Source organism: Labrus mixtus, chromosome 4 (assembly GCF_963584025.1).
Source record: "Labrus mixtus chromosome 4, fLabMix1.1, whole genome shotgun sequence".
Classification (NCBI taxonomy): Eukaryota; Metazoa; Chordata; class Actinopteri; order Labriformes; family Labridae; genus Labrus; species Labrus mixtus.
The window spans coordinates 27,224,782-27,239,105 of record NC_083615.1 but is presented as its reverse complement, the minus strand read 5'-3'; the positions used below and the strand labels follow the sequence as shown (position 1 = coordinate 27,239,105).

General features: G+C 44.3%; 1 protein-coding gene across 4 annotated transcripts in view; it reads right to left on the bottom strand.

The window, feature by feature from the left end:
* LOC132973325 (tetraspanin-9-like) overlaps positions 1–14,324 on the bottom strand; it is a 235,233-nt gene that overhangs the window by 46,693 nt on the left and 174,216 nt on the right. For all 4 annotated transcript variants that reach the window (XM_061036748.1, XM_061036747.1, XM_061036746.1 and 1 more), the window contains one exon: positions 2,762–2,953. In XM_061036748.1, coding sequence (XP_060892731.1) covers positions 2,762–2,953 — 192 coding nt within the window. The remainder of the gene's footprint in view (positions 1–2,761; positions 2,954–14,324) is intronic.

The following is a 14,324-nucleotide window of genomic DNA, read 5'->3' as shown; positions in this document are numbered from 1 at the left end:
CTGTATTCTGCTAAATGTTGAATTGTTCTGATGTGATGGTCTGTGGTCTCAGTTTGTGAGCTGAATAGACGGAAACCCAGATCTATCAAGTCAGACATAAAAACTTTAATGCATCCCTAGCTTCATTTCCAGACCAGCCTTGCATCTCATCTACTATTCTCCTCTCCCCACTTGACTCCATTCAGCTCAATATTTACCAAGCTTCTCTGCACAGTAAGGGGGGAGGCATGCAAACCTAGATTTAAGAAAACACCATTAATTCAGAACTCTTTTGGGAGGAAAGATGTTTGGCTGTTATTTGCGTCAAGGCCGGAATTAAATGAAAACAAGTTTTAACTGTTTGTGTGCAGGGTAGTTGTTTCTGCACTGCAAAAAACTCAAATCTATAGTCCGCTTTCTTGTCAAAAATATATCTTAAAATTGAATTTAAGCCACAAATCCAGATAAAGGTCTTATTTCAAGATATACAAAAGCAAAAAATAAGGAATGCATTGCTTGTAATAAGTAAAAGAAACTTGTCAACTGGGCACAAAAACTGAGATTTCTATATCTGAATAAGTTAATACCGACTATTTAAAGACGCTAAACTATTCAAATGTTTCTTGTTTCTTATTTGTTTTACTTTAAAACAATCCAGGCCTTATCTTTTTTTCTCTATCTTGAAATAAGATGTTTGTTTCTGGCCTTGTCAAGTGAATGTGATATGAACCCATTTAGACCAGATGCAATGATTGAACATGTTGTTGTTCTGTTGTTGTTTATTGATGACTTTATAAAATGTTAATGTACTTTAGTTCAAAGGCAATGTGTTACCGTTCAAGCCAAGGGTTTTAAGTGCTCAGATGTTTTTAATTTGATGTCTTCTAACTGCTACAGAGGTCGATAAAAATCTCAGTAAACGTTGAAATTCTGTGCAGGTCTCCTGAAAACCCTCAGGAGCCCTCAGGTCAGGGAGGTTGTGTTCAAACAATACTTTTTGAAGGTTTTACAGGGTGTTTTTTTTTTAGGTGGCCAGCAGCTTTTTCCTAAAACATAAAAAAAGACTTTTACAAAGTGAAGCTGCTCCATCGTCCCTTCTGGGCCTGACTGGATGGTGGTGACTGTGTCTGCAGAGACTCTGTCCTCTGACTGGAGTTTACTGTCGATGTTTGATTTGGTTGACTTGGTTGATTTGGTGGGTATGTTCTTCTGGGGGCGACCAGTGCAGGAGGAGGGGCCCAGTTTGTGTTTACAAGCTGCCACCAACATTTCTACTGACTGCTTATAAGATTTGAGTTTTTGCAGTGTGGCAGCTGGTTTATTTGTGACTTCACAGTAAGTTAGTCACATTTGAAAGTTAAGGCACAGCGTCTCTACACTAAATTGGCGAGATGGCTCGGTGTGAGAGCGAGCGAGTGAGTATGTATTCACATGCATACACAGCTATGTGGGCGAGAGTTCTCATTTGTTTGCAATTCACACTTTAAAGAGTTGGTGTTTCTCTTCCACTTAGTTTTTTGATTTAATGTATTTGTTTCAGTAAACCAATTTTTTGGCAGCAAAGAGAGGGAGAGAGAGAGAGAGAGAGAGAGAGAGAGAGAGAGTCTGAAAAATACCTGCAAAAGGATGTCTGGGCTTTTTTTAAAATCCAGAGTGTGGGCCGCAGAGTCACTTCAGAGATAATATGTCAAGGTGGATGCTCAGATCTGTTTGCTCCCTGAGATCTAAACCTACTCTGATGTTTTTTTACGTACCCCCCTCCCACCCCACCCTTTAGTGCGTGCAGAGCCGGACCTTCAGACTACAAATAAAACAACAACAACAAAGACTAGCAGACACCTCAGCTTTAAACGGATGATCAGGACCAAATATGAAATGCTGCTGCTCACAGACATGACCAAACTTTAATGAGAAATGTACATTCTTCATTATCCCCCCCCCTCCTCCTTCCCTCTCTTCGCCTGCTTCACAGTTGTTCAGCGGGTGAAGGGAGCCATGTCGAGCACTGAGGATTTGGTGAGGCTTTTGACTGATGTAAGAGCTTGAAGGGATTGAGCTGTTTGTGGTGTTAAGTACCCCGAGCCTCCGAATCCGCTTCTCGCTGAAACTTTCTACAGTATACTAAAAAGTTCTTTATTTTTCACAGCAGAGCCAGGAAAAAAAAACCTCATTATAATTCTTGAACTTTTGTAATTAACTTGTGCTTCAGATTAAAGGCTTTTACAACTTTGGTCAAAGACTGCAAGGCAGGTGAGCCTTTGTAATGAATACAAAAACATTGTCAGGTGTTGAGCTCTAAAATATCACCTGCTTTTATAGAGCCAAATGTACAGTCAGGCCATTTAACTGACAGGTCTTTCACTAGGCTATAACAAAAGCTGCAGAAAAATAATACAGGAATGCTTTGAAGTTCATTTGCAGAAAAAGACAATCGCTCTGCTCGGCTGCATTTCCCTCTGTGAGCTCCTGAGGTCTGAGCTCAGGCGTCTCTCTCCGCTGTAGTTCCGGCTCGTAGACCAACACAAATACGCCGCTGAGTTCCTGCTGGCCTGTGACCAGCGTGTGTAGGTGTGAGGGAAACACATGAATTGATTGATATTCGTAAGGATGTCTCCACAAGACAATTTTTGTCAATATTTGCATGGGTGATGTGGAGGATGTGAGAATAAATATCCAAAGGAAGAAAGAAGGAGAGGAGCGAGAGAGAGAGAGAGAGAGAGAGAGAGGAGCTGCATCAGCGCCCGCACAGTCGTCTCATTCAAGGTATTTAGATTTGACTCACGCTTAGAAGCAGGCACTTGTTCTCCTTGATGGCACCCAGGCAGCCGAGGAAGCCCGTTACCATGACGATGGCGCCGATGGCGATGACCATGTTGGCAGCTGACAATGAGGGGAATGAGGGCGAGAAGGTGGCGAAGCTGCCCTGAGACACCGAGAGCCAGATGCCCACGCCGAGCAGCCCACAGCCGCATAACTGCAAGGCAAAGAGATAAGGCAGAGGACGAGGTGAGAGAGGTACGTGCAGATAAGAGCATTCAGGGTTTAGTGACAGGACAAACTTCATTTTCAGCTGGTAGACTGTGCTCATAATGACAGATCAACAAACAAATAAAGAAAAACACAACTCAGGAAGCGTTCTGCAACAGGCTCAGATCCCCCTCTTGATGCTTGGGGAGTTGCCCACGCAGTCATCCATCCGCAAACAGCTCAGAAACAAGAGGGTTTACCACCAATTACAACTATCATAAGCCAATAGTAGCTCTGCAAGAGATTAGAGCAAAAAAAAAAAAAAAATTGGACTTGGGCTGTGCTGGTTGCGCACATTTGAGCTGATTACACTAAATCCAGAACAAACAGAGATGTAATTACTGCCACTCTGTAAAAATGAAAACCTTCACAAACTACCTGCAGTAGACTTTAACTTCACCTAGAGGGAGCAATTCCCCTAATTCCCCCTCTGCCAGGCCCCCAGTGATGTGTGTGTGTGTGAGAGGGCTGCAGTGTGAGTCCATTAGTGTAAGACATTGTTTACAGATGGTGTGGATTGGCAAAGTGGAGAGTCCCACCTGCTGATGTGCTGCTCCATCTATCAGGGAGAAGAGCAACACAACACGCCAACCACCCTGTGAAATATGGGCGAGGAGGGAAAGTGGTGACATTTTTTTGCCTGCGCTTAATAGAATAAAATACCCAGGGCAATCTTCATGAATAAAAAAAAAAATCCCCAATGAGATAAAATATGGAGAGGCGCCGTGGTAAATCATCGCACCGCCGCCCTTTCTATCCCTCCATACCTCCTTTTCTCATCTTCGCACCGCTGCTCCAGAACATTTTAAAGCCTGTCAGCAATATGTACAACAAACCTGCTGCGCATGCAAACAATACACACACCCAGGCACACAGAGTCAAATAATTGATGCACCAAACATGATGCTTGTGTCTTCTTCATCTGACAAAGTTTAACTGACAAACGGCACAACTGATCATCACAAACCGTAAACGCGGTGTAGCACTTTCACGACACACAACCTGGGTTTTCAACCTGACTGATGGCCACTCGTCTGTTGTTCGGCTATTTTGCAGCGCGGGTAAAGCAAAGTGACTCAAAGCGCATTACAAGTCCTGCAAACTGAAGAGAGCTTCTCAGGGATGCGGGGTGATGATGTGGAAAAGAAACACGCCTCAGGAGGTGATGAGGGATGCCTCCGTGTCTAATGAGTCCTATAGGATCTGTACATACATACACCAGGACCCCTCTCGTGTCAGATGAGTTCAGTTTCCCACTCATTAACCTCTGACCTTTGAGCAGCGAGGTTTGACTTTGTTGAGGCCGACCACCATGGATGAAGGCGCCTTCGGGTATATACACCAGCACAATCAGGGTCTGACTCACAAAATGATGGTTCAGATTTTTCAAACACTAAAGCTGTGCAAAAAACGACAAAAGACACTAATTTACAAAACACACACAAAGGGTTAATTTCACCCCTAACTGCACTGCAAAGCAAACAGCGTCTCTGAGCACTGGTGGTATTTAAATGAGTCATCATGCAGTGATTTGATGTCCTTTTTTATGGAGTTAGGCCTCATTGCAAAAAGCACAACATTTACAAACACTGGAGTAAATTCCACCACAGCTTTTTCAAAATATGTTCGGCACTAACCAGGGCTTAATCAGTAGCAGCTTGACACTTCATGTGTTGAATGAGTCTGGAGCTGTGAAACATGACATGGATGGGAGTATTGGTCTTTTCTAAAAGTTGTCCTTGCGTGTGACAGAGTAAAGGTGCAGATAGCTTCACTCCACATTCAGATGCAAAACTGCAAATTGCACTGAGCAGGACAACTTCTTAGGTGTGTATGTTCTTGAATATCATGAACACAATATGAATTAGACTTTGAGCAGCATTTGAGCAGATATCACACGAGTGAATGATGCACGTGGTCCTCCAGAAGTGAGTAGATGTGGTTAAAGCGAGAACACAGAGTGAAAGAATCAGGTGTATACTCGATGAGTGATGTAGAAGAGATAAAAAAAAACAGTCTATTCAGATTTCTGCTGTGACTGATTGCTCTTGTGTGATCTTGTCAAAAGAAACGACTCGCCGCTCTTGTGTGTGGTGTTTATGAACAGAGCCCACTGTGCAGACACAGAGTGAAGGACATTCGTTTGGTCACATATGAATGACGGTGTTTCTCCCTCAGAATGAACCAGTGGTCGGGGGTGAGCCCAGTCTTGAGTGAGACGGAGAAAGGCAGAGTTGCATCGGCGCTCCGAAGACTTTCAATCACCTGTCGTCTAAATAATTCAGAGGTATTCGCTGGGAGGCACCAGCCGGCCCTTTTGTGCTCCCCTGATTAAAACTGGTGAACGAAACGTCAATTGAAAAATGCTGGTAAAGGTCATGTTCCTACGCAGAGTGGCTAATATACGGCATCCCCGCTAACACCCTCCACGTTATATAGAGCGTGATAAGGGTTTGAGGCGGCGCAGGAGAAATAGAACGTTTACGAGGCCAGATAGATTGAGTGGATTTACAGCTAGCGAGGGAAACACCAAGAGGTTTAAGAGTCCAGGTGGGGAGGGATACAGTGCCAGTGGACTTAATTGTGTTTAATGCCCAGTGAACGGAGTGTGTCCAAGTGTGTCGCTCTCTTAAGTGACTGTAAAACCACCCAGCCCCCACTCAATCTGTCTGATCGGCGCCCAACAGGAGCACGCCATAATCTGTGTCCTGCTTCCGCTATCACTTCTACTACTACTACCACAACAACACGCTGTCATCAGACCTCTGTGTCCGTGCCGGGAAATACCTCCAGTACACGCTCTGATCTCGTTGGTTATCTGACCTGGATGTGCGCGCCAGAGCTTGACCCTGAGCCTCTCTGCTGAGCTCCTTATCTGCTTTTAATTGTGGGACAGCCCTGTTTTGATTTCCCATCTGTGGGGGGTGGATAAAGGAATCCCCAAACAACTTAGAGAGGCTTGTAAACAGTGTCAGAGAAGGCTTACTGTTAACGCACTCATTATTTTCACGTCAGGGAAAATGGTGGATGCTGCAGGGTAATGATAAATGTTTATGTTGGACAGATTAATTGGTCTATCATCACTTTTGGATGTGAAAACACAAAATAACTAATTATGTAAAATGTATTAAAGGTCACATATTCTCCTCTTAAACCAGTGTAAATAAGTCTCAAAGCTCCTCAAAACATGTGTGTGAAGTTTCTTGTTCTAAATCCACTCTGATCCTGTATTTGATCATGTCTATAAACCCCTCTATTTCAGTCCTGCTCAGAACAGACTGTTTCTGTGTCTGTACCTTTAAATATGTAAATGAGATGTGTCTGAACACGCCCCCTCTCTGGAAGGGCTTGGGTGTCTCGGTCTTTCTCGCTCCATGTCCTATTGTTTACGGTGAGAAGGCAGACTCAGAGGGCAGAACAAACACCTAGCTGTGGGAGTGTCACCCACCTGGGGGAGGGGTTACTGCCCTTTGTGATGTCATGAAGGGAAAATCTCCAAACGGGACTGTTTGAGCACACATTTTCTGAAAAGTGGAGCAGGTAAAAGACGGAGAGGAAGGACTTTTCTCATCATCGGGGGGTTGGTGGATTGGGACACATATTACTGTGAGAGGAAGTCATACAACAACTGACCCAGAAACTTTTCTGACCTCAGAACATCACTTCAACGTGTACACGGTGTACTTAACACTAATGCCCTTTAGTACTTCTGGCCTTCCAATGTTTACAGAGATTATTTGTGGTTGTGTTTTTTCTTTCTATACAACCTGCCCCATGTGACTCTGCACCAATTATCCGTGCAGATGGAAACAACTGGCAAGAATGCTCTGGGCTGTTAGTCTGTTTTCACGTATGCATCCTTGCAGGACTTTGACCCATCATTAAACCACCGAGGGTGAAACCTGACAGCTCGCCAGCTTGCCAGCTCCACCACTATTTCAGTTTTAACAAGCTTCAGTGAGGACTCCTTTAGCACGCTGGATTTTCAAATATGTATTTCTGGTTTCGTTACTAGAAAACACTTTGAAAACAACTCAGATGTTTTGTCTCGTTGATGTTCTGTTTCGCCTCGTCGACAATGCCGCGCACACTCACAGCGCGGAGACGCTTCCCTCCTATTCATCACTTTGAAGGTTACTTTCATATTTGAGGCAGATAGGAACATATCTTCCAGCCGTGATAATGGGAAAAAAAATAAAAAAAACATTTTCTGCAACACAAAAACTTGCTGCTCTAAACGCTGAATTGAGTTCAAAAAGTTAATAACAGCACTTCTGACAGAGGGAGGGATGCAGTGAGCGTGTAATCGCAGTGTTTTTTTTTCATCAATGGAAAAGAGAACAAGCAGACAAAGGTAAAATGTGACCTTTTCATGTGTGTGAAAAGGACAGAAGAGAGTCTTGTGTTTAAATGTCATTGGTGGGAAAGTGACAAAAGAAGCCCAGCAGAGAGGAGCTACATTCACTTTCTGTTGGACAAAATTGGAGATGTGACTCAACAGCTGTGTGAGCAGCACCTTGCAGTTCCTTACGGCCCTTCTAACAAGCTCAGTGTGAAAGTAATTGCAATGATACAGTGTGGGGAGTCTTTCCAAACAGGAAGTAGAGGTGAAGAAGGTCAACCATGAGGTGTGTGAAAGAGGGGTGTGAGGTATTAAAGCCGGAGAGATTGGATGCACACAGGAGATGTGTATAAAAGAGAATGGAGAGGGAGCTTACAGAGACAGAAGAAGAAGAAAATAGAGGCTGACCCCTCATCCGTGTGGCTGGCCTGAAGAATCATCAGCTGCTGCAGTAACCGGCTCAGTGACACGGAGACACCCGACCCTCTTCAATCTCCCAGAGACGACGAGGGTGTGAAGAGGGATGGGCAATATGTGTGCGTGGAAGTGTGAGCGAAAGGTTTGAGGAGATTGACCTTTTCACACTATAAGCACTCGGAGAGGTCACGTTCTGCAGTAAAGACCAGCAGCTTTTGTCTAAAGGCAGTGCATGGAGAGCAGGGATGATACAGTTAAACATTCTGCAAATATGGACAATTTGAATCAGTGAGTCAAAAACATGTATTGTTTTACTCTTTGATTCAACCAGCAGGGGGCGTTATCTGCTTCTGGCTTCCTTTAGCTGCAGGAAAGAGGCGTACAGACATCACATGAAAGTTTTCTAAAGTCTTTGCAGCTGAAGTGATAAGCTGCTGTTAAAAAAACAAAACAATGCAAACACTCTCTCACAGACATCTGTGATGTGGCTCTGAAAAAACTAACCTTTAGTTTCAGTAATTAAGAAGCACTTCCTTCCTTACAGCACGGTAAACTTTCAAATTGGGGGAAATGCCAACCTGACTGCACTGCTTTATCACTTTACAATCCCCTCTGCCCTTTACGGCACCTCCATCTTCTTTTTATTGGGAAAGAGAACTTTTTTCTTTCTTTGGGCACCCAGCGTCTATACTGCTTTAGCCGTCATTGATTTTGCACTGAAATGAAGACACGGGATATTCACCTCAGATAAAAGAACATATTTCATTCCTCACTATGTGATCCCTCAAGCCTGTGATTCATGCTCCCATATAAGAACTAAATGGCCCGCAAACTGCGAGAGGGAAACAAAAGCATAGAAACAGCGAAAATAATAAAGCAACTGTAAACATCAAACAGGAGGGGAAGAAAAGAGCTGAAAGTAGAGACAGGCTCTCTGTATTTTACACCCAGTGAGTGGAAAGGGTCTGCTTTGAGGCGTGCTGAGGAAGAAAAGAAAGTGATTTAAAGAGCAGACTCTCCAGAGAGCGGCTGTTTGTGTGTGCCTGTCAGGAAATAGGTTCGTTTTTGTAAGATTCCTTCCCCGTAAATACACACATTTAGTGTATTTATCCTCCATGGCGGCTGCACATGAGCACACAAGACCAAAGTCCAGGTGACGCAGAAGAACAGCGTGTTATCTCTCGCAGTATCTCTCTTGATTTATTCTTAAACTCACATTTTCCTTCTCAACAGACCCTTAGAAATCTCTTCAGCCGTATAACAAAGGCTGTCTTATGCCGACCTCAACACAGCACACTGCATCAAAGGCAATCATTTATGGTCAACTCACTGTCACAGCACACTCCGTACTTTCACTGTTGGCTTTTGCTTTTAACAGAGTTTTAGATTCAGGGCTCACATGTTCACGGTCATTAAACAGAAAACTAAAATCTCTTCAGTTTTACTAGACCCAAGATAATGACCAGTTGTAGGTAGACATGCACTGATCCAACTTTCCAGTCAAGTCCAATTAGCGAGATCAGGGCTGGGGTGTTGGCTGATGCAGCGTACTGAACCGAGCCACTCAGAAGCCTGGCTGCAGTGTTTTGGACCAGTTGCAGGCGAGACAGGGACAACTGGCCGATCCCAGTATAAATGGAGTTAGAATAATCAAACTCTTTTAGTGTGGTTAATGGAAGATAAGTGTGAGCGCAAAAAAAAAACAACTGAATTCTGAGTCTCATAAAAGTCTTTGTAACATACAAAAAGGATACGAGAGGATTCTGCTGCAGTTGTGGACAAGTTTGAATGATTATTTTGCTGCTTATTTTTTTCTCAGACGCACAAAAAAAAAGCCTTTCAAAACCACTTCTCAAGGCTACAAGCTGGTGTTAAGTTGAGTAAGTCAAGTAAAAACACGTAAATGAAATATATATTTAGAAGGATTGGGGCAAGTCTAGCTGCTTCCAAAATATTCTTGACTTAAAGCAACAACTTGTAGAGTTTTGGTTTGGTGCACTTTGGCGCTCACCAAAGGTCTTTAAGTGCAACTGCACGGTCTTAAGACACACATAGTGCTGTTACGCCTCCCACTCTTAGACAGCATGCATTTGTTGACAAGCCGAGGGTGGAGAAGAGAAGCTAAGCGACTGACAAGGTGATGTAATATTCATAGAGTTTGTGCATATATGACTCTGCTGGTGTCTACAGCCCGTTGTTTGCAAACTGTTTATGCATGTGGAGTATGTGTATGTGTATTCAGCTGTTAGCATTATGTCCATAGGCTGTGGCTACATGTCAACATTGGAGATAATTATTTTACAGTGGAAAAGTTACAAACACATTGAGTAGGTGTTGTGTAAAAAGAATCCTTAAGCAGTCCATTAGATGGGAAATATGTTAAGCACATCTCTTTACACAATATGCATTCAGACATTGGTGGACAAACTTAGCTGTAGGCAACACACAGATTTCCAGTATAACCCAGCAACCCTGTCTCCCCAGGCTTCCTCGGGGCATGGTAGTGGTTCCCCAGTGAATATTACACGGGCAATGCGAGTTGTATAACACTTAAATTATTCACAGGGTCTGCGCTGGTGGCTGAGGGAAACAGTGCTTTCAGGCTCAAAATAAACACTGCATGAATTCAAAGAGCGAGGACAGATGTGAAGCTTAAGATTAAAAAGCTATATCTGCCTGTTTAAAGTTTCATTCGCCCAGTGAAGTCCTGGAGGACTCACACAATGTGAGAGATTTCCAAGAAAATCATTGAGACTGATGGAGCGCTAACACAGGGGAGCCGCTCTCTATGAACACACAACGCTTTAATTGGGGGAAGATTGTGCTTTTTTTACGGGGTCAAGTATATTTTGTCTTAACATCTCAACTGATTCGCAGCGTCTGTCTCTTCTGTTCCCTAAACAAGACAACATTTGCCTTTTGGATTCCCTGCTGATATGTTAGAAGAAGAGTTCACACCATCCGTCACATGCTTAGTCAAGCATCCATGGTTGTGCAATCCTGCACTGGTTCTGCTTGGATGCCTTAGCTTGGCACTTTGAGGAGGGAATCCAGATTACCCTGTTTAGAGGGTCCTCAGTGAAGCACCTATCAATGATGCAGGGCTTGACATGTTTCCCTCCCTCTCTGTCTCTCCCGAGATGAGCTGAAAGGCCTTTTCACCGCAAAGTGACTCTAAATCAATCGGGCCAGGAAGGATTAAAGGCAGACAAGCCTTTCTCTGCCTGTCCACTGCTATCCCCGTTGTCTTGGCTGACGAATCCACACTCTTTCACACCTGACAACAGCCTCCGCCCGCAGAGGACGAGACACAAAAAGAACGAAAATCCAGGACAATGGCTGAGGCAACGCTATTAGACATCCCTGACTAATTCTGCTGTTAGATCTCTACCGTCCCAACAAGACTCTTCAATCAGCCTAAAAACCCACCGGCACTTCAATTATGCATTGAGAACAAGTAGGAGAGCACCATGGAAGGGGAAAGTTATCACATTATTGGAAGCAGAGCATGGGGAAGCTTGCCAGTCAGTCACAGCGAGTGAGAGGTCTGACGGAGACGCATACAGATGCAAAGGGAAATGAGGCCTGAAAGCCAAAAGCAGAGTACAAAGCACTGAGCCAGGGACCAAAGCTCTGGTCCAAATTCAGACAAACACTGCCACAGGAGAGCAAAGCTTTCTTTACTTCTTCCTGCTGCGGATGTGTGCCGGCTGCACAGATAGCAGCTGCACTGTCTTGCTGCTTTCACTTCCCAGTCTGCTCACAAACCGACGCTTATAACTCAGCGTGCTCAGTCCTAAAAAGAGACGGAGGACCATAAAGATTCCCAGTGACGTTCTAATGAGGGCAATGATATAAATACATAAACGAAGCTGATAACAGAGGGAGACGTGCCTCCACAAGGCGATAATTAAATGTGTATATTGCCACTTGCTGTTGACATCAAAAGGTGCTTATTAAGATATCTTACGAGACGTTTGTGTACAATAAAAAGTAAACACGATAAGGAGAAGAAATATCTATTCATGTGAAAGCAGTGCCATTTTTATGAGTGCCTGTTTCCCTTCACATAAAGTGCGCTGCCTGTGGAGGCACACAAACACTACTGGTATAAATATCTCACTCTGTCTGCCAGTGCAGCCATGCTGAAAAATCCTCAGAGGTGGGCAGACGGTTGGACGGCCTCCCATTGAGTTTCACTAGTTGAAGGGCCTAATGAGTATGCTGGCTCAGCAGAGGGAGAGCATGGCCAGAGACTTGTGTATCATGCAGGTTGGACACTCAACCTGTTCCCCACACAGAAGCTGGAGCAGAGGACCAAAGGGCTCAAGGAAAATTGGAATTCCCTAATGCACCCTATTGCAGCTATACAGTGTGCTGTAAGTAAAAGAGAAAGCCAGAGTGTTACACTCAGCACATTTCCCGGCTACTTTTCATCCCTCACAGTATCAAATTGAACCCCAAGACCCAAGAACCCCAAGCAAGTCACTGCGGAGGGCAGCAGCTAAATGGATTTGTATGGGGACATCTGCTACAGAGAGTTCCCCAACAGAGCTGTCCATATGTCTGATACACCCACGTCTGTCAACTCACATCTACATTTCAGAGAACCGCAAACAAAAATACCCTCCAACAACAACAGAGCAGGATAGTTTATGTTTCCACATAGAAAATAAAAGGGCCACTTCCATTTTACTCAGTTGTTTTTACGCCCAGCGCTCATGTTTAAATAGCAAATGAACTTGCACCCCCATTAGCGCATGACTGTGCCTCAGACTGAGCCTAATAGCTCGTCTAAATTCTAAAGTCCACCGTGCAGTATGTTCCTGCTATTTCGAGGACGCATTAAAAGATGGGCAGACATCCGCGAGTTCACAACGCACTTGTCCAGAGCTTGTTCCACACACACAGGATGCACAAAAAGCACACCACGCTCCACTGATTGCCAATTTGAGAATGAATACTACAGACACATCAGCCTGCAGGCTCACCTGGCTATTCACACACACCTTTGTATATTCCGGCAACTTAATCCAACCTCTTTGCTCTCTGCACATCAAACTGTGTGCTACGTTACACACACAAATGTAGTCAGACACGCCCCATATCACTTTGTGCCTCACGCTTTATGCAGCGTGCTTCATGCTTTATAGGGCCCAAAGAGTTTGCAGGGTGCACTAAACTGACCTTAGCTGGCAGTGTTTGAGACTGGAGAAGAGCACAACATGCTGCTACAAATGTATCCCAAGTGTCTGACAATTGCTGGTCTATAAGTAGGGGAACAGCAGCTCTGGGATTTCTACCTGGAAATGAACAAGGCTCTTGGGCATCAGGAGTGCATTGTTATGGCTTTATCTCTAGGGGCAGTCTGCCTGACCTTGGGCAAAAATAGGCTGCTATGTTGTGAGCTGCTTAGGAGAAAGGCGATACTAAGTGTGCATTTGTTTGTGTGTGCCTGCGTGTGTGTGTGTGTGTGTGTGTGTGTGTGTGTAAGATGGTTAATATCTCATTTCATTGGAAAAAGCGTGGAGAGGGTGCGTGGCCTCTCTGCAGGGACGATTGCTGCACAGTCCACTTAGATCTGAACCGCTGCTGATGCTAAAAAAACAACATCCATTAGAGACATTGGCAAGAGCACAGCGCCTCACATTCACCACAATGTGAGGAAGGCGTATCCACGCTTCTAATGAACAAGAGAGGTTTTCATTTCCAACGGGGTTAGGTGTCTATTCACTGTGTGTGTGTTTGCAGAGGGGTGGAACAAATTTTTAACAAATGCATATTTGAGCAAAATAGTGAACATCTAAGCCTATGTTTATTCCTTGAGCAGCCCTTCTGTGAATGGAAACACTCCCGTTATGCAATGTGAGGCATTATGCATCCCTGGAGGGGACTGAGGGAAGATGAAGACGCAGAATATGCACATCAACTTAAGTGAAAACCAGAGCACCAGGCGGATGCCTAGCGAGAAAAATAGGATATTCAGATTGAAAGACATGTAATCAATAGCTCCTCTGCATGCCATGCCACAGGGTAGATGACTATTTCCCTGCACTTACTGCATAAAGGGCTTTTTAATACCCTTTTTCTCTCCACAGTAAATTATTCACCACACTTTTAAAGACACAGCTAAGGGAAGAAACTGTAGAGGGAGAGGTTTGCTAATGTTATTACACCCTCTCCTATGAAGTGATGAAGTAGCCCGATGCTGTACAACTGAGACTTTTATTATTGGCCCCGTTCCATGTCGCCTCATATCTTACTCGTCCCGCTGTTGTTTCTCTTCATGCTGCAGGCAACATTTCTTTTTCCACTAATTCTACCCAAGCTTGTTGCAGCACATTCTGTAATTCAGGCCATAATTCATGCAGTACTACGGCAGAAAGAGAAAAGAAGCTTTGGGAATATTTGCAGACCTGCTGGAATGAGGGAATTCTGCAGAGCACAGCATCCCTCCCTCCCCCCCCCCCCCTTTAGTCACGAGTTTACAGCGGCACAAATCCAGAAAAATTGACCTTATTTCTGGAATGTGTGCCACAAGTGACTTCATTTTGGAGAT